Source organism: Poromitra crassiceps, assembly GCF_964638095.1.
Source record: "Poromitra crassiceps genome assembly, chromosome: 6".
Lineage (NCBI taxonomy): Eukaryota > Metazoa > Chordata > Actinopteri > Beryciformes > Melamphaidae > Poromitra > Poromitra crassiceps.
The window spans coordinates 38,466,704-38,487,000 of record NC_139627.1 but is presented as its reverse complement, the minus strand read 5'-3'; the positions used below and the strand labels follow the sequence as shown (position 1 = coordinate 38,487,000).

At 48.4% G+C, this 20,297-nt stretch overlaps 2 protein-coding genes across 3 annotated transcripts in view; both read right to left on the bottom strand.

The window, feature by feature from the left end:
* Positions 1-303: 303 nt before the first annotated feature.
* On the bottom strand, positions 304-16,466 carry ildr1b (immunoglobulin-like domain containing receptor 1b). 2 transcript variants are annotated; one of them, XM_083638516.1, is made up of 8 exons: positions 16,265-16,466; positions 10,128-10,298; positions 6,627-6,776; positions 5,921-6,040; positions 5,616-5,762; positions 4,590-4,739; positions 2,845-3,743; positions 304-2,670 (listed from the first exon to the last, which is right to left on the bottom strand). In XM_083638516.1, the coding sequence occupies exons 1-8, from the start codon at positions 16,317-16,319 to the stop codon at positions 2,632-2,634; spliced, it is 1,731 nt and encodes a 576-aa protein (XP_083494642.1). In that variant the 5' UTR covers positions 16,320-16,466; the 3' UTR covers positions 304-2,631. The 2 variants fall into 2 exon arrangements, with proteins under 2 accessions (XP_083494642.1, XP_083494643.1); XM_083638517.1 differs by having other exon boundaries at positions 2,845-3,731.
* A 2,296-nt stretch (positions 16,467-18,762) lies between these two features.
* The window catches only part of ildr2 (immunoglobulin-like domain containing receptor 2), a gene marked incomplete at its 3' end in the record, with an annotated part of 13,009 nt that continues 11,474 nt past the window's right edge, over positions 18,763-20,297 (bottom strand). The window contains exons 9-10 of the mRNA XM_083639565.1: positions 19,344-20,037; positions 18,763-18,798 (exon numbers count right to left, since the gene is read on the bottom strand). Coding sequence (XP_083495691.1) covers positions 18,763-18,798; positions 19,344-20,037 — 730 coding nt within the window. The remainder of the gene's footprint in view (positions 18,799-19,343; positions 20,038-20,297) is intronic.

Sequence of the window (20,297 nt, the reverse complement as noted above, 5' to 3'; positions counted from 1 at the left end):
TGTAAACGTTCCTCTAGCTACTCTAGCAGTTAGCTATATTAGACCATGTTAAACCAGACCGGCAAGTTGTGGTGTTTTGCTCCATCTACTGTACATGGTCAGTTCTAGAGACTTGAGCTTACATTACAATGCCACAGCACAACTCCCTCCACTTCATCTAATGTGTAAGTACTGTAGATAAATGATCCGAGTTCAAAATAGTGGTATCTAAACAGGTTTATTGGAAAAGATGCACATTTCATGACAACACATCTCGGCTCCTGTTCCTGTTACAAACACAGACATTAATGGAAGTTAAAAAAAAAGCGTTGGAGTTGACTAGCTGTTTGTCAGAGGTATGTGTTTCACAACTTAAACCGTCATGTCCTCTTACTGTGTCTAGCTCCCTATCAACATGTTCATGTAGAGTTGCATTTCATTGCTATTGTTTAAATTTTTTACTGTTAATCAAGATAAAAAAACAACTTTAAATAGTATATAAAATTAGGCGAAAGTATACAAATCAATACATATTTGCAAGGGCATAGGTTTGACTTTGGTAGGGACACATATTGGGGAGATTGCAAAGCACAATCTTTCTAGTTAACAATAATTAGTCTACATACTGTATTTGATGATGAGAGAATGATAAATTGCATGTTGGCACAAGGGGCAAAAGTTACACAGAAAGTGCAATACCTAATCATGTTTGTAATGCATTTCTACTCTGCCTCCTATTCCATGACATTTTTCAAATAAGCATATTGCTCACTTTTCTGTAAAGGGGAGACTTGTGGGTACCCATAGAATCCATCCTAATTCAGATATCTTGAGGTGAAGTGACCCATTTGAAAATGGCCATGCCAGTTTTTCCCTTGCCAAAATTTAGCCTCCGCTATAGCAATTTGATGGGGTACATCACCAAAATATGTCATATTAATCACATTTACGGCAACCATTTTAGGGCATCCTTCTACCTCAGAGTATTGGCTATCATTCCTCAGACTAAGCGTTGTCAGCTCTTGTGTATCACAGTTACACTGCATCGTGTGTGCTCTGAAACGCCTTCAGTCCTCACGCGAAAACGCCGTCATTCCTCCAGCAACATGCCTCACTTATCACTCAAACTAGCTGTCAGTCATCACTCCTCACGCCTCAATGCTCAATTCATGGAGGTGTTCTTGCGGTTTCCCCATCACACACGGAAGAACAACCAAAAACAACGGAGTGATGACTGACAGCTAGTTTGAGTGATAAGTGAGGCATGTTGCTGGAGGAATGACGGCGTTTTCGTGTGAGGACTGAAGGCGTTTCAGAGCACACACGATGCAGTGTAACTGTGATACACAAGAGCTGACAACGCTTAGTCTGAGGAATGATAGCCAATACTCTGAGGTAGGAGGATGCCCTAAAATGGTTGCCGTACACATTAGTAATGTTGCATGTGCATCCTGGATATAGTTTGTTACAATAGCATTAGCTCAAATGCTAACATTAAACTGTATGTGGATGGACAATGCTAACACTATTAGCACCATGTTCTGGGATGTAAAGTAAAATAAAAACACAGATTTGGGTGGTCACCCCTAGTTGGTTAGTTAGTGGAATATTGAAGCTTCGCCCAAAAACATCTGCCTTGCAAAAAAAGAAGAAAAAAGGTAAAGGTAGGGACACGTCCCTAGCGTCCCTACCCAAACCTACACCCACGCATATTTGCTCACGCAACACACACACACACATGCACACACACACACACACACACACACACACGCACACATTTCAACTGCTTACAGCATTTGATACCATGCTAAGTAATCTGCTTGTTAAAACTGTTCATGACTACAAAGTAAACTTAAAAAAACGGGACATCTGGATAGTGTAGAGGTAAAAGTACTCGGCTACAGTACTACTGCGGCGACCCAGGTTCAATTCCCGGTAGTGGAACTTCCAGCTTGGTCAGACGTTCCTACAGACATAATTGGCCGTGTCTGAGAGTGGGAAGCTGGTGGGGTATGAGTCCTAGTCGCTGCACTAGTGCCTCCTCTGGTCGCCTGTTCAGGGGGGAGGGGAACTGGGGGGAATAGCATGATCCTGCCGGTGAAACTCCTCGCTGTCAGGTGAAAGGAAGCGACTGGTGACTGCACATGTGTCGGAGGAAGCATGTGCTACAGTCTACAACTCTCCCCAGATCAGCAGAGGGGGTGGAGCAACGACCGGGAGAGCAGGGGGAATTGGCCAAGTACAATTGGGGAGCAAATGGGAGAAAAATCCGAAAGCAAAAAACGTAATAATTATTTTTTTTCACCCATAAAAAAACAATAACATAACATAACATAACAAAAACTTTCACTTCACAAATACATAAAGCAGGACACATTTATCCACCACCAGTCAGAAAACACAAAAATTGATACAACTTGGACCAGCATCAAAAACACATTCATTAATAATATAGCTGCATGCGCAGCAATAAAAGGGGTTCATACAGTGCACTATGCAAAACTATATCCACACATTACAATACAATACAAGTGGTCAGCACTCACTATCATATTTCACAACCCTGACTGAATAAATCAAGGTACCTACTGTCTGTCTTCCTGATCACCTTTGTGGAAATATTCATCAAGTGTAGAAAAGCATAGAAAGGCTTCAGATCACTACGCTGGTGCCGCTACGGGAGCTTTTCTCCTAAGAGAGAGAAGTGACAGAGAGTAGTGTAAGTAAGGGTCAGTAAAAGAGACAGAGCCAAAACACACCGAAAGAATAAAAAAAGATAGAAAATCGATACAAAGAAAGAAAGAGATGAACAGGCCAATGATACAGAATGGAGTGTGAATGGAGTACTTAGTCTGTATCTCTTACAGAAAGGCGGTCGTAGTTCCTCCTCCCATTACTGTGTCCAGGCTGGTTCTCAATGGAGGAGTAGCTGGGCGGCTTCTCGGGCCATTCCCTCCCTTTGCTGCCCCTTCCTCTCCTGCTGTCCTCTTCGTCGGAGCTCCAGGACCCTCGTCGACGTGCGGGAGGCGAGTAGCTCCTGTCCCTCCTCGGGGCGGAGCGACGCAGTTCCTCCATCAGGTCGTCGCGGCTTCGGGTGCGCGGCCTTGACCCGCCTCCTCTCCTCCCGGCCGAGGCTCCTCTCTCGTCCCTCGCCCTTCCACGCGCCCCTCCGCCGCCACCACCTCCTCCTCGGCTGCTGTCCCTGTCGGAGTCGTCGCTGTAGCCGCGCAAGATCCCTCGGCGGGGGGGAGAGGGGTCTCTGTAGGCGCGGTTGTCGCGGCGGTGACTTCCTCCCCCTCCTCTTCCTCCACCACCAGTGCGGTTTGAACTCCCACTGGACTGGCTAGAGATTCTGGGTCCGCCCCTGGCTGCCTCTCCACCTCCAGGCCCCCTGCGGAGGCTGGGCACACGCTGGACAATGGGAGGCAGGGTTATCACCCTTCTCTCCACCCCTCTCACCCCCATTTCGTCCAGGGCCGACAGCATGCTTGGGGGGCCGGGAGTGAAAGGAACACCCTGATACTGGGGCTGGGGCTGAGGATGAGGCTGATACTGGCCGTTTTGGGGAGACATCAGAGGTGGCCCAGTGTCCATCCCCCACACCTGGCCCTCCAGGTAGTCCAGCATCTGGTTGGTGCCATGCATGCTGCTGTGCATGCTGCCGTTTCCATTGAAGCCATGGGGTGGAGGAGGAGGGGGCTGCTGCTGGAAGTGCATGGGCGCCATGGCAAAGTGCTGCTTGTCAGGGTGATCTGAAAATGAGCCTGCAAAGTAAATTAAATCAAATGGGTTCATTTTATTTAACAGAAATAATTGTATTCATATAGTGGTTGGTGTAAGCAAAAAAAAGTGCAACAAAGCATCAAAAATATGATAATTTGTCCGATTTTGGGTAAAATTCGGCCCTCCAAACAATCGCGGGATCTCGAATCGTAATCCTATAGTGTGAAAGGAACAGCGATGGAATATTGAGCAGAAACCCGCAATAGCCAATGAGAGCAAGCTGACCGTGAAGCGTCACCAACCGGAGCCAAGCCCAAGCCCGTCATTCTGCATAATATAACCATGTGTTTGATATTTCCGAGTATCTGTACGCCGACGTCACTTCGTTATGTCTTTCAACATTGGACAATACAACTTTAATGTCCTGGTCAGGCCAACTGACAGTATTAACTAGCAACGGTAAACCTTTTAGCACTAGGCTAGCAATAGCTGCCTGCCACCGTTATAACCACTATTTCTCACCTGTATGGTCCACCGGAACGGACAGCCTGCTCTGCCTGTCTGTGTCTCCAACCATCCAACACTTGTCTGGCCTTTACATTTCTTTGATTACTGCAAACTACTGAACACACCAAATCATCTGTTCCTCCTCCATGTTCGTAAACATCTGACTGCTGCCTCTGCATGCATGAAATCTGAATAAAAATCTTGTAGTGTGTGATGCACCAGCATGTTGTAAACTTGTAGTGTGGGCTTGTTTGCGATTTGAGAGAAGAAAATTGGTTAAATCTGTCTATATGTCTGTGGCCTCCCCAATTTTAAAAACAGTTCAGATTTTAAAATCCTCTAATGTGCACCAGCCATTACTGTGCTGTTGTGTGACTCACCTGAGTACATGACAGGGTGCCCCATGGATGAGACTACAGGGTGGCCCATGGATGAGGCATTGGAGCTGATGGGAGCGTAAATGGGTTGGCCCTGCATCCAGGGAGCCATAGCCTTCTGAGCCTCTCGCAGCATCCTGTGCTGCATCACCGCTGAGAGCAGAGCAGAGCAGGGAGGGTGTGAGTGACATTGCAACATTGTAACTCAATGTGATTTCTATATTGTATTTGTGACGGTCACTGCTAATGTAGTAATTGCCCCTTGGGGTTTATAGAGAAAGTTTAAGTTACATTGGCTTTATTTCATCATCAATAAGCTATAAAGCAGATATACATAGTTATTAATCGTAATTGCATACACATAGATCAATCCTGATCTGATCTATGTACAGACAGGCACACAGGACACCTCTGTAGGTCACCTACGACCTACACAGCTGCAGCCTTGGGTGATTTTCCTCTCTGCCCCTGAAAGTGTTTTTCTACACCATAGTCAAAACATACAGATTGTGCCATGTCAGACCTATAAATGATATTGTCTCTCCACAAAACGCCACTGTCCTCATGAACCCTGCATCTATGAATTTCTATATTTCTGTAAAATAATGAGGCAGTCTCTCTGCAAATCTTTTTTGGAAAGATATGTGTATGGCGACTTCTCTTGACTCCTGGCTCCAATTATCATTTTGATCTCAAGTGGTTTTACCTCCCTGGTTTCGCAAGCTATAACTAGTTAGCTAAAAAAAGATTTCAAAACCCAGTGTAAAAGTGCATATATCAAACATAATCCCTGTCAGACAGGATTCTTCCAAATTGAGACAGTTTGCATAGAGTTCATACATAAGGTTCAATTTTTACAACAAACGTTTCACTTCTCTTCACTATTTAATTAACATGATTTTTTTTCAGGGGCTGTAAACTGTGATGAAGTCTGATGGTTTTGGTACACAGGAGAAAATTGCCTGGCACCTGATTGACTGATGTGAATTTACCTCTTAACCCACTGAGGGGGTCAATGATTTTTATTACCTTTTTCTGGGCAGCAGCAGGTCTGTGGACAACAGGGGCAGCGGACATAGCAGCAGCACTTCTGTGGACAGCACTGGCAGCAGCATATGCAGAACAGCATGATAAGCAGCAAGGCACCGAGGATGATCAGCAAGACTGTCAGCCAATCTGGAACAGCGTTAAGCGTCAAGGGTCACCATCGAGGGCGTGTCACAGATTGGGAACAATGTGATGCTTCTGTGTGATATTTCCAGCTCTTTTCGGGAAACAAACACCTCTTCCTCTGAAAATGCTCAATATGTCAGTGAGCGACTGTGGTCACTTACGGTAAACGATGAGCTTGAGTTCACGATCTGAGTCTCCTGTCGTGTCACCAGGAGCATCAATGGCGCAGAAATACACACCATTGTCCCACCACATGACCTCCGTAATGACCAGGTCAGCCTCTGTCGACACATACCAACACATTAGCATTACCTAAGATCATATAAAATAAGACTTGTTTATTGGTTTAATCAGTGGCAAGGATAACGATAAGATGGGAATATCACGAGTATTGAATATAATACAACATAAAATTACAACAAAAATAACACAAGACAACAAGATAAGAAAATCTCCCAACCTTTGTAAGTATTTTGGTGTATCCTTTGTTTTAGTTGCCACACAGTACATACTGTAGTCTTACTACAGGCATTTGTGATGGAACTACATTCATTTCTTCACCAAGAGGCACTTCAGCTCCTAATGAAATGCCTAATGTCCCGCCATAATCACCATGATAAAGAACACAACTATGGTCGTTATACTAATGAGGTAATTAAATTATCTAATTAATTAGCAAATATATCAATGTACTTGCCTCCACATAACACATGGGTGGTACAGTACTACCATGGATATAAAAAAAAACAGGCTGCGGTGTAATATGAAAAACAGTTCACCATTAACTCAAGATTTTAAATTCAATGTTAATGAAGTTCAGTTCCGACTGAAACAGTGAGATGGTTATTATGATGGGACAAAACTCACTGTTCTGAATGGTCATTTTGCGCTCTCGATAATCTGCACCCAGCATAGCTTCATTAGTGCCCCTCTTCTGGATCACTGTGCGGACTGTGCGCTGGCGGTCCGGACAGTCGTTGGCTGGGTCCTGACCCAACTGCAGAGCCGCCTGATAGCCTTGAGAGATACAGAGATAGAAAGATGTTGAATTCATTACATATTGCTATAATGCTCAAAGCCCCATCATAACAGCAACAACAAAAGCCACATTTTAATTGTTTTGACCCACCAATGTGCTGCCAACTGGATAATCAAGCTAAATCATTGGATAATCGGAAATCATTGGAAACTGGATAGCCATTGACAAGCCCCAGGTTTTGGATGTGTTTGTTGGTTGTTGTCTACTTTGTAATTTGTTGTGGTGTATGGTCTATTTGTTATAATAAATTATCTATTTTTGGCATTGTGTGTGGCGTGGTGCAGCATAGTTGGGAATTGAAGAGGGAGATAGTAGTTTTCCTTCTGGTGATCTGAATGCTTTATTTTGCTTACATCATGATGATGTTGATATTAATTGCAAGGGGTCAAGCCAAGTCAAGTCAAGTCAAGTCAAGTTTATTTGTATAGCACATTTCATACACAGAGGCAATTCAAAGTGCTTCACATAAAATGGTTGACAGGAAAAGAAAAGAAAAGAAAAGAAGAGAGTAAAATGGACATTTAAAAGCATCACAAAAAAAAGAGTATAAAAAGTGCATTAAGCAACTTCATTAAGCACATAAAATGGTTGACAGGAAAATAAAAGATTTAAAAGCATCACAACAAAACTTTAAAAAAAGAGTATAAAAAGTGCAATAAGCAACAGGCGCAGCAGTTGCAGAAAGAGCTCAAACTTATAGAGGACTCATTGGGTTTGCATAGTAGCTGTCAGCAGTTAAAAGCGACGGTAAACATAAAAGTCTTTAGTCTATTTTTAAAAGTAAGTAAGGTTGGGGCAGATCTGAGGTCTTCAGGCAATTTGTTCCAGCTAGCAGAAGCATAGTGGGTAAATGCAGCCTTCCCGTGATTTGATTTGATCCTAGGGACAGTTAATAAGCTGGACCCTGTTGACCTAAGAGTTCTAGACGGTTCGTAACGTGGGAGCAATTCAGCTATGTATTTTGGGCCTAGGCCGTTAAGTGATTTATAGACTAATAACAGTATTTTAAAATCTATTCTCTGACACACTGGCAACCAGTGTAAGGACTTAAGAACTGGAGTGATATGATCAGCTTTCTTAGTCTTCGTTAGAACTCTAGCAGCAGCATTCTGAATAAGTTGAAGTTGCCTAAGTTCTTTTTTGGAGAGACCAGAAAAAAGGCTATTGCAGTAGTCTAACCTACTATAAATGAAGGCGTGAATTAGTTTTTCTAGATCCTGTCTGGACATGTATCCCCTAATTCTTGCTATATTTTTAAGATGATAAAAAGCAGATTTTCTAATTGACTTAATGTGGGAGTTAAAATTGAGATCGGAATCAATAATAACTCCAAGATTTTTGACTTGATCCTTAGGCTTCAGGGATAGAGACTCAAGGCGTACAGTGATTTTAAGCCTTTGTTCTTTGGGGCCAAACACGATCACCTCAGTTTTGTCTTTGTTTAGCTGTAGGAAATTCTGGCATATCCAGTTATTTATTTGATCAATGCACTGGCACAATGATTCTATGGGGGCATAGTCAGCTGAGGAAAGAGTTATATACAGCTGAGTGTCGTCTGCATAGTTATGATAGGCTACTTTGTTTTTTTGCATAATTAGGCCTAGAGGGAGCATATAAAGGTTGAAGAGAACGGGCCCCATAATGGATCCTTGAGGCACCCCACAAGTCATCCTAGTTAGGTCAGATGTGTAATTGCCAATGGAGACGAAGTACTTCCTGTCTTGAAGATAGGACTTGAACCACTGGAGGACCGTACCCGATAGCCCAACCCAGTTTTCCAGTCTGTCCAATAAAATTGAGTGGTCAATAGTGTCAAATGCAGCGCTAAGATCCAGTAGCACTAGAATCGAATTTTTGCCTGAGTCTGTGTTCATTCTGATGTCATTTATGACTTTAGTAAGCACGGTTTCAGTGCTGTGATGGGGGTGAAAGCCTGATTGGAGTTTATCTAGGAGATCATTTGAGGTTAGGAATCTATTGAGTTGTAGGTAAACAACCTTTTCAATTATTTTGGCTATAAAGGGGAGATTAGATATTGGTCTGTAGTTACTGATTACCGATGCATCAAGGCTACGCTTTTTTAGTAGGGGTTTAATAACTGCAGTTTTCAGGGACTCAGGAAAAGTGCCGGTCACAAGGGATCTATTAACTATTTGCAATAGGTCCGACGACAGACAGTTATAAACGCTTTTAAAAAAGCTTGTTGGAAGGGTATCGAGACAGCACGAAGATGATTTAAGGCCTTGCACAGTTTCCTCTAAGATGTCGTGGTCGATAACGCTGAACTGGGACAAATTTATCGAACTAGGGATCTGCGGGTAGGATGATGTCACAGCATTTCTTGGTGTGGAGCCACTAATAGCCTGCCTGATATTAATAATTTTATCCATAAAAAAGGCAGCAAACTCATTACATTTGACAGTAGAGAGGAATTCAGGTGCTATACAGAGAGGCGGATTAGTCAGTCTATCAACTGTGGCAAATAGAGTGCGTGCATTGTTCACATTTTTGTTAATTATCTCGGAAAAGAACGATTGTCTCGACCTTTTCAGTTCGAGGTTGTAGGAGTGAAGACTTTCTTTGTAAATATCATAGTGAATGTGAAGATTAGTTTTCCGCCATTTACGCTCAGCTTTCCTGCAATCTTTCTTTTTGCATCTAACGGATGCAGAATTTCGCCAGGGTGCTTTAATTTTGCCAGACAGCAATTTTAACCTAACAGGCGCCACACTATCAATAGTATTCAGAATTGTTGAATTGAAGTTATCAAGAATCTCATTGACAGAAGCTGATGTGGGAGGAGATAAAGAAAATCTCTCCATAAACAGCGCGCTGGTGCCTGCATTAATGTCTCGTCTTTTAACGGTTTGTGACCTATTAATGATCTCAGGGGAGATTTCCATTTCGAAAAAGATGCAAAGATGGTCAGACAACGCGACATCAATAGTCGACACAGAAGAGGACTTGAAGCCCCTAGTAATAACTAAATCCAAGGTATGGCCTCGGTTGTGAGTAGGCCCTGAAACATGTTGAGACAGATCAAAAGTATCTTGTTTTGGCAAGCCAAGAATGACAATGAATGAACGTCATTCCACTGAAAGTGAAACTAGTTGTTGTTTTGAATGTAATCCAAACTGTAGCTTCAGTCTTATATTCTAATAAATAAATAAGTAGATACAAAAAAAAAATCAACAATCCACTCTTTGTTTGCTCCCAGGTACAGCAGCCTAGATTATGACAACACCATGTTCCCACTAAGTGCTCTGTGCCTTGGCATCATCACAGCATGCTGATCCCTCTTTGTATGTATCCCTCCAGCTCAGCCTCACCTGTGGAGTAGTACTCCAGCACTGGGTCTTTACAGAAGGACTTGTAGCGCCAGGTGACCAGCACCTCTTGAGGGTTTGCTGAGGTGGAGTAGTCGCAGCGTAGGATCACAGAAGCAAACAGCATTGTACTCCTCTCTGTTTGTGGAACAATCACCTGGATGGACAGCAGCTCTAAAAACACACAGGAGGATATGTAAACAGCAGCCTCAGTATAAGCACAAGTCAAATATCTTACTGCAACATTGGAGAAAAACATTAGGCTGCTATGTCTTTAATAGTTTAGAGGTTTTGCTCCTGTAAGATGGAATCTGACCAGACTGGTAGCAGCTTACTCCAGAAGTCTGCTCACATACTAAGGTGGCATCATTATCATGTAATAATACAATAGCTGTCATGATCAGAAGACTGGCCGATATTGAGTAAATCACTCGAGTCAAGGCTTTCCCTTTGTTTTGTTGTTGTTTTCTTCTTGAAAATCTTAACAGGCCTGTCTTCAGTTCTCTAGTTCCAACATGTTAACAGTGTTTAGTCACGTGACAAATGATCGGCCTTGTCCTGTTTACACCTGTCGATAATTAACTTGTAGGCACTTTGAACACTTTTCGAAGGCGGGTTATGCCTATATCCTCCATGAATAAATGAAGACACATCGGTTTAAATAAGAACGCAGTTCTATTTGCTTCACCTGTTTATTTAGGATACGCAATAATCAGACAGGTTGTTGACATGACTCAAACAGGAACTGAATCAGATAGTGCATCAGCTAAAACAGTCCGTGGTGCAACTGTACCCGGGCACAATATTCCCTATCTCCCCCCGAGTCTTTATCAAGATAAGGGTAAAGGCTGTCAATAAGGTGCATAGCAGTGCAACACAATATCAGTGCTATAACAAATAAACATTAACACAGATGAGTCCTCTCAAAGCAGAAAAAGTAATCCATGGGAAAAATAGTCCACAGGAAAAATTAATCCACAAAAATAGTCCACAGAAAAATTAATCCACAAAAATAGTCCACAGGAAAAGCGAAAGCGTAAGGCGTGGAATGTGAAGTGTAAAGTGCGGAGTGTGGAGTGTGGAGTGTGGAGTGTTGTGCAGGGCTAATCCATGGAATAATCCTTGTGCCAGGCAGGCACGCTGGCCGCCCTGGCGGAACGCCGCACCGGCAGGGGAGAGGCCACCGGGGCCCCGGGGACGGCGGGCGCCAGCAGGGGGGGGGGCAACGGGGCCTCAGGGGCGACGGGCCCAACAGGCGATGATGCTTGTTGCGTAGCGGGGTCGGGCCGAGGCATATGCCGGAGAGGGCTCGTTGGCGCCGGCGTCAGGAGCGGGGGGTCAATGTCCAGTGGCCGCGGCATCGCGGCAGGTGCCGGCATGGCGGCGCGCAGCGCCAGGTCATCACAGATCGATCGGGGCAGCGGCTGGTCGCTGCGAACCGGGCTGAATCTGCGCAGGAACCTCCTGTTCCGGAGCGTAACTCTGCCCGAGCCGTCAATCTTGACCACGTACTGGTCGTGTTGGCGCACCTCCACGACACTACCAGTTCTGTCCCATTTTTTGGGGTGGTGCCCCGTCTGGTTCTGGACGCGGACCAAATCCCCCACCACGAGCGGCGGGAGGCGCCGAGTGTGCTCCGCCCAGACTTCAGCCGTGCGGATGTGGCGTTTGCGGAGGGCCTCCTCCCTCGCCATCAGCGTCTCACGCCAAGTCTCGTGCGGCCTGTACTTCCCGGGGACGATCGGGATGAAGTCACGTATCGGGTGCCCAAAGACACACATCGCTGGGGATATCTTTGTGTCTGGGTCGGGCGTGTTGCGGTACTGCAGTACCGCTCTCTGTACAGCATCCGTGTCCAGCTCACCCTTCGGGCCGGTGTTGTCGGCAATGAGCCGCTTCATCGTCTTCACCCCAATCTCCGCGCGGCAGTTGCTGTGAGGGAAGGCCACCGATGAGAGGCGGTGGTGCACGCCCCATCTGCGCAGGAACGATCTGGTCTCGGTGGAGGTGTACTCCGGTCCCCCGTCCGACGTGAGCTCCTCAGGCGTCCCGTACGTCGCGAAGGTACGACGCAGGTGATCTATGAGGCTAGTGGCGCCGCCCGTCGTCCTCGAGATGATCGGCCAGTTCGAGTATCGGTCCACCGTCACGAGGTAGTGGACCCCTCTGTGCATGAAAAAGTCAGAGCACACCGCCTGGAAGGGATAAACGGCCGGGATGGGGGGGGTCGGTGGCGCACCGGGCTGAGAGGGCGCCATACGGTGACAGTGCTCGCAGTTATTCCGAGCAGCGGAGATGTCGGCTGTCATGCCGGGCCAGAACACAGAGGACTCAGCACGAGCGGTCATCATCGAAACGCCCTGGTGGGCGGCGTGCAGGGCGCCCAACACCTCGCCGCGGAGCTTAGGTGGGATGACGACCCTGTCCTTGTAGAGGACCACTCCGTCCGTCGATGTGATGTTCTCGCGGTACTGGTGGAAGTCACGAATGGCTCCCGGCATCCCCATCCTTGAGTCGGGGAAGCCATCTGCCGCCATCTCCTCCAGCGTGCGCATGTCGTCGTCGTCGCTGGTGGCCTCCCTGACGCGATCCCAGGTTACGGACCGCAGCGACTCGAGGCCCGCAGCGCACCAGGCCAGGTCATCCTCCTCAGCATCGTCGTTGCCCTCCGGCTCGCCCTGCCGGATGAGGGCCAGGATATCAGCGTGTGTGCTGGGCGGGAGGTGGGTCATTGCAGCGGCCTTGTCATCGGGGAGGTCCATGAGTGATGGTCGTGTGGTGCCTACCGGCCTGCGTGACATGGCATCCGCGGCCTTGTTCCTCATGCCCGGGACGTGCACGATGCGGAAGCGGTAGCGGAGGGTCTTCTCCTTGAGATTCCTGAGGCGGGGGTTGGGGATATCGTCGAGCGCTCTGTCCGCCAGGAGTTTCAGCAGCGGCTTGTGGTCAACCGCGACGATCAGGTCCTCACAGCCTAACACGAAGTAGCGCGCCTTGTCCAAGGCGTCTGCGACAGCGAGGGCCTCGCCCTCCACGGGTGCGTACCTGGATTCTGCCGCATGTGTGAACCTGCTGCCGACCAAAGTCACCTTCCACCCATCGGTGCAGCAGAAGGGCCTCACAGGCGTGCATCGGCAGTGCTTCTGGAACAGCCAGAAACCAATGCCCTCTTTCGACCAGTCCGTGGCGAGGCATGTCGGCTTGGACTTATCGAAGATGCGAACGCCGCGCTCGATCTCCCCGACGATCACGCTCTTTGACTCGCAGAAGATGTCCTCCAGCTCCGTGGACCACTCGAAGCGTGCCCCGCTCCTCAGGAGCCCCCGGAATGGCAGCATTCGTTCGGCCATGCTGAAAGCGTAGGCCACTTGGTTGACCAGCCCGAACCATGACCTGACGTCGGTCACGTTGCGCGGCCGCGGGAAGCTGCGAATCGCCTCCAGGAAGCGGCTGCACGGCTGCACGTCGGTCATGGTGATCGTGAAGCCCGCGAAGTCTACCGTGGACGCGCTGAAGACGAACTTCTCCGGGTTGAGGATGATCCCGTTCCGGCCGCAGATGTCCAGCCATTGGGCCGCCTGGAAGTAGCTCTCCTCGATCGTGTCAGACCACAGCAGGGTGTCGTCTATGCACTTGGTCTTGTTGCAGATGCCTGCGACGACGCCGTCATACCGCCGTGAGTAGCCGTCCCCCGACGCTGTGTAGCCTTGCGGGGCCGCGAGGTACCGGTAGCGCCCCCATGGGGTGATGAAGGTCGTCTTGTGGCGGTCGTTCTCGTGCAGTGGGACGCTGTGGTAACCGTTCCATGCGTCGAACACGGTCTTGCGTTTCCCGTGGGGTACGCGCCTCGCCTGGTGGAACGGGGACTGCGTGTGGTGGGTCTCACGGGATGCATGTTTGTTCAGGGCTTGAAAGTCGACAGTGCGCCGTGGCTTGCCATTCTTCTTCGCACAGATCACCATGCGGTGGCACCATGTCACCGGCGTGCCGATGGGTACCTCCTCCAAAACGCCAAGGCGGACGTCCTGGTCGAGGCCCGCCTTCACTTCATCTTGCCAGTGCACGGCCACGGGGATGGGGGTGTGATAGGCGACGGGTGTCGCATCCTCATTGAGCATGAGGCGGAGCGGCGGGCCAGTCATTTTCGGCAGGAGCTGGTGGGGGCATGTGTTGAACGTGCTCCGAGCGTACATCTCGAGCAAGTGCTTCCGTAGCGCCTCCACGTTGGCCTCGGTCGCCGGCATGGGAAGTGCAGTTGGCATGGCCGGGGGTTCCGCGCGCTGTGGGCAGTCGCATGACTCTGAGGTCGCCAGGTTTGCCTCCCCGAGCGTCGGGAATTTGCTCGAGATCACGCCCAGGTCCACGCAGGCTGCGCGGGAGAGGAATATGCGGTCAGAGGCGTCCGTCACGTACGCGATTTGGCGTGTCTCCAATCTCCGGGCATTGTCGTCGATGCCGGCGAACCTGACCACCGCGGCCCCGAGGATCCGGATCCCCTCGTTGTTCGCAGCCCTCATGGTCATGGACACTGGTATGAGGTCCTCTGTACGCAGGCCCATCTGTTGGGTGACCTTGACACCGATCAGGCAGCTCTGGCACCCTGTGTCGGCCATGGCGGGCAGAGTCACTGCGCGGGTGCGCCTCAGGAGGTCGAAACCCAGCGCCTCGTAGTCCTCGCGCACATTGGTGAGTGTGAGGTTGACGTACGGCTGAGGGCTGGACGCGCGTTTCATCCACTTGTCGCACATGTCATCGTACAGGTGGTGAGCGAGGGGGAGTGTGCGTAGTTCGTTGGACGTTCGTTGGATGTTGGACGTTGGACGTTCATTCGTCGGACGTTGGACGTTCATTGGACGTGCGTAGTTCGCGGAGGTGTGCAGGTCGTCGCCTGCGCTGGACCCGGTGAGTGTGCATAGCTCGACGGAGGCCGTCGCCTGTTCATCACGCGCCTCATCAGCGTCCGCGGATGGGGGCTTGACCGGCCGGCCGCCCAGGCAGACCCTGTCGAGGTGATTTTGACGGCCACATTTGTGACATCTCTTACCGTACCCGGGGCATTCGGAGCGTCTGGTGTGCCACTGGGGAGCCTTACCGTGGCCTGCCTCGCCGCAGTAGATGCATATCTCACCGGGCTTGGTCTTTGGTCTTTCCGGTCTGGCTCCTCCTCTGATGCGGGCGTCCTGCTGTCTTCCCCGTCGGTATGAGCTGCCAACTGCGCCTATGCTCTGTGGATCGAGCAGGCGTGATGCTGAGCGTTTGCCAGACTCTTTGGCCTCAATGTACTCTATCATGTCCTTCAGTGGCATGTCCTGATTCTTTTCTCCGAGCAGGTCGAGTTGTATCTCCTGGTCTGCGATCCTGCGTGCAATTACGTCCCGTAGTATCTCCTCAGTGAAGTCATTGATTTGGTCGCATCCTGCTCTGGTACATTCCATACTGTATTTGCAAATGTCTGCCTGTCCCTTGATGCGGGCATGGAATGATCGGATGGACTCCTCGTGTCCTTGGCACATATTGGCCAGAGCCACACGAGCCACCATGGTGTTCTCTGCACGGACGGCGAGCGTTTTCATAGCAGCGAGGATGCTCTTTTCATCACTGTCTATCAGACTCTTCCCCGCCGCGCGGGTGAGGTCCTTCCTCAAATCTTCCTCGCAGCATTCTAGTAATTGTGTAGCCACGTTGTGTCCGGCGAGCCTGGTGCCTACCTTGTACTCGCTCCAACGGGTCACGAAGTACGACCAGGCTTCGGCAGTCCCGGCCAGTCCTACGGAAGGGCGCCTGAGCTTTTCCGACGCTCCCGGGGCTGCTCTGTGCGTAGTAGCATGTATGTTGAGCATAGCTGCTACAATCGTAGCCTCCGTGTGCGCGGCCACATACGTGCATCCCTCGGCGGGACAGTCCACACGTATGGTCGTCATTGAGGAAGAGGAAAGGTTGTCTGATTATAAATAAGAACGCAGTTCTATTTGCTTCACCTGTTTATTTAGGATACGCAATAATCAGACAGGTTGTTGACATGACTCAAACAGGAACTGAATCAGATAGTGCATCAGCTAAAACAGTCCGTGGTGCAACTGTACCCGGGCACAATATTCCCTACGGTTACTGATATTATTGGAAATATTTCGAAGCCTTACCTGTTGGTAGGAAAGCCAGCAGTAGCGCCACCAATATCATATTTCCCATCTCCATGTTCTTTATCCTATCGCGGAAGCACCGTAGCTATCTCTCCGACTTTTAGGCGATTCGACTTGCTCAAAAAACTCAACATTTGTATAAAAAAAGCCACGTAGACGCCACTCTGCATAACATTGGTTGTCATTTAGGACTGCATATTAATTGGTCTGCGTAAATTCCTTGTTGTGAACTACGAGTGTTTTTTCCCCCTCCACCTGTACGAACGGTGTTCCCTATGCTATGGTTCCCACGCAGAGTCCGTGGTACAGATCCCATCCCCCAGGCAGGTGACGTCACATCACTGACCCCGCCTCACGACAGGTGCAGCACACCATGGAGGAAGAGCAGGAAGAACAAACGAAACGAACAGAACACAAATGTCCATCGGCCGCGAGAGAGCAGAATCGTGTGAAGGTCCACTTTGAGTGCTCCGGGCCTAGGTGCACCCAATCAGCCCAACATCGGGCTCCTGCCAGGCAGGGCCAGAGTGGGAGGGTCGTCACAAAAGCTAATAGCTTAGATGGGGGACCCTGGGACACACAATCTTATCAAAAGGGGGTCTGTTGTGTTGTCTAATTTGTACACCTTATTAACTTGTCATCATGTCGTGTCAAGGACCCATTAAAGTGGTATTTGACATGACAAGGTTTGAGAACCACTACGTTAGAAAAAATATAATTAAATTGTGGTCTGTGACCTACATCTGCATTAAATTAGGGGATCTTGATATGAAAAAGGTTGAGAATCACTGATCTCGTCAATCTAGTCTTATGACTCGACGTGTGTTCTACCCCTGGTGGGTGAAAAACGTGAAAAGTTTAATACCGTAATTACATTTACAAAGGCTGAAGCCTGGGAGATTGGAATGCAATTTTGAGTGTGTTGCAGACAGAAAGGAAAGGGCACAGTGACAAAGGTAAGAGGATGCAGATCAGCCTGCCTGCCAGGACAGAACAACAGCCTTCTGCAAATGAGTTGATTCACTCCAGCAAACAGGTTCAGTTTAAAGTTCATTCTCAGGATGAGTCACGTCAGACAAGTGTTGGACTTCTTTGTGTGTGGATGTTTACATCTCTTATCAAGCACATAGGCCCTAGAGAGCGCAACAGTTTACACAATACATGGCCGCCTGAGCTCAACTCAAGTACTCCTCTCTACTCATTGAACTGTGCTTGAAATCCTGTGAAAAATGCTGCATAATGAAATGCCCTGCCAACCCATCTGTCTCCAACTGTTGCTGCATTCTCAAACCTTTTTAGATGCTCCAATTCCCCTCTTCCTTCCTGACATTGTGCTGTCTGTATCTGGGAGGGAAGCGTCATTCATTTTCTGTCTCCTGCTCTCTTGGACTGTCTATCTTCCATCATGGAAACGTAGCCTACTTCTGCTTTATTTCCCCAAACATTTCGTCTCATTTTGCTCGAACAAATGATGATAAATCATAGTTAAGTGAGATTATGATGCATTTTAATGAATATATTTTAAAGCATTCCCGTGCTTTGACATAATTGTGCAGATTGTGTACTATACTGCAGATGAAGCTTGTGAACAGCACTGCAGTGTGTATTTAGCTGTGTATTTTTTGATAAGCAATGATAAGAAACACACTCTTTGTCCAGGGTACACATACATTATCAAAGCACATTATCAGACATAATAACCACACATAGCCATTCTATGACAGACAATAGGTATTTTATATCAAAACCATTCATGTCAAAACAATTGAAATGCAAATGTATGCAATGGCACAGTGTCAAAGCCCACCATAAAGCCTAGACCTAGAGGCTGGTTTATGTAATGTGTGGGCTTGGGTACTTACTAACAGTGCAATTAAAATGTCCAGTACAAATTCAAGGTACAGTACAATATCTTTCACGACAGACAGAAACACACAAACACAAAGTGAACCTGAGTTTCAGCGTATTGAGTGAGAGGTTTGAAGTGTGCAGGGAAAAATACAAGTTCCCGCTTGGTGTTATACAACCTGGAAATACAAACTCAGACCAGACTCATTCTGAAATTGGCTTTGACAGATAAAAACATATCTTGGCACAGGTACAAGTCCAGTCACTTAACAAGGCTGTGGCTTCACACACATATACATGTACACACACACACACACACACACACACACGCACGCGCGCACACACACACACACACACACACACACGCACGCACGCATGCACGCACACACGCACACACCATCTGTATGCTACATGCACACACACACACACACACAACCATAAACTGCCCTATACTAAAACAACTCACTGCACATAATGCCTTGTGCTTATGATTTTCCATCCAATGCTGTTGTTTCAGTGAGAGGAGCCACACTTCATATGGCTGCATGCTGGCAGAACAGTAGTTAGTCCCTCCTGCATAGCCACAGGACAGTTTAAATGAATGTGGTGAGATTCTCAACAGTGGCAGTGCTGTGCGGGCGAACGCTGTGTCACACTATGAGAGAATCCCTGCTCAGTGCAGTGCTCTGTTAAGGAAATACACCAAGAGCCACACGTTAGAGACCTGCCCATCATGCTGCTCTTTGCTCTGTTAGTCCTGCCTGGTCCTTGACGTGTCAAAGTTTAGTTACCGTTCACAGAAATCATGCAGCTCGAGCTCTGTTAGTAGTGACTGTGATATTGATGCAAATCACAAATTTGGATTTTTAGTTAGTCAGAAAGTAAGCATTTGTAACAGTGTAATGACTGCATGGTTTGTGGCAACATGCATATTGGAATGGCCGTATAATGTAATTTCTCCTTGCTATCAGGCACTGTCAACTTGCTAAGCATACATGTTACAGCTATCTTGTTAAAATCATGTTTAAAAACGAACTTATAATGATTCAGTGTAAAATCATCTATGTACATCGCCCACTGACAAAAAGAGACACTTATGTGTGTGATTATGTGCAAGTATAAGACAGCAACTTCAAACTGTTTACAGGATTTTCTAATAGAATATTTGTTGGCTCCTTTACCAAAGAGCTACAGAGGAAGCGAGTCCTTTTTCCTACTACAAGTAACTCACCATGTTTCGGTTCCTGTCCCACTCCTCTCTGCCCCCCTGTAAGGTGTGAGCCGTTGCCTGGGGGAGGGGGGGGCGTGTGTAGGAGAAAGGCCTCATGGCAGGGTCAGTGGTCCTGTACCGCTCTGTACCGGGGGGCTCTACTGTGCGGTAACGCTCGGAGTTCGAGTCGCCCCTGCGGCACCGCTCCACCTCGGAGTACGGAGGCAGAGGGTCCTCCTCCTCGGGACGCTGGCTAGGCGAGCGGCTGTAATAACAGTCGCTGCCCTTGCCTCTAGAACTTCCCTTGGAGGGAGTGTCACTGTCCTCGTCGGCCCTCCCGGTCCCTCTGTCCCCTCCCCGCCCTCTCGCCTTGCTCTCCAGTACGCTGTTGAGGAAGGCGTCATTGTAGCCCCTCCCCTCCTGAGCCGGGCGCTGGGGCGGGCGAGAGGGGCGGTCGCTGTCCCACGTGTCCCGTCTCTTCTGCAGGAAAGGGGAGGGACTGCGCCGACGCCAGCCGTCGTCCTTGTCTCCGTAGAAACGCCTGTTGGGAGGGCTGTCGTTCAGGTGGTCGCGGTCGTAGGTCCGGTCTCGAGGCTCGGCCCGCTGGGGGCGGGAGCCATAGGACCGGGCGAATTCCTCTAGCTCATCCAGGGAGCCGGTGCGCCCCCTGCTGCTCAGTGTCTTTCTCTGGAGGTGCTCCGAGCGAGGGTTCCACCTGGGGCAGGAAGAACATGACTCAGCACACATCTACAACCTGTTTAAGTGCCTGTAATAGTACCTGTACAGTCTCTAGACCAGGGTTTTCACAGTCTGTGGGCCTCCCCCCAGATAAAGCTTGAAAAAAGGTGCCCCGCCATGATTGTTATTTGATCCCATAGACACTCCACAATTTAGCCAAGATGGCTTGATGTTGCTGTTCGTGACATATGTCAGATATGTCGGAGAGACGGCATCCGGTACAGGATGGGTTTAGCA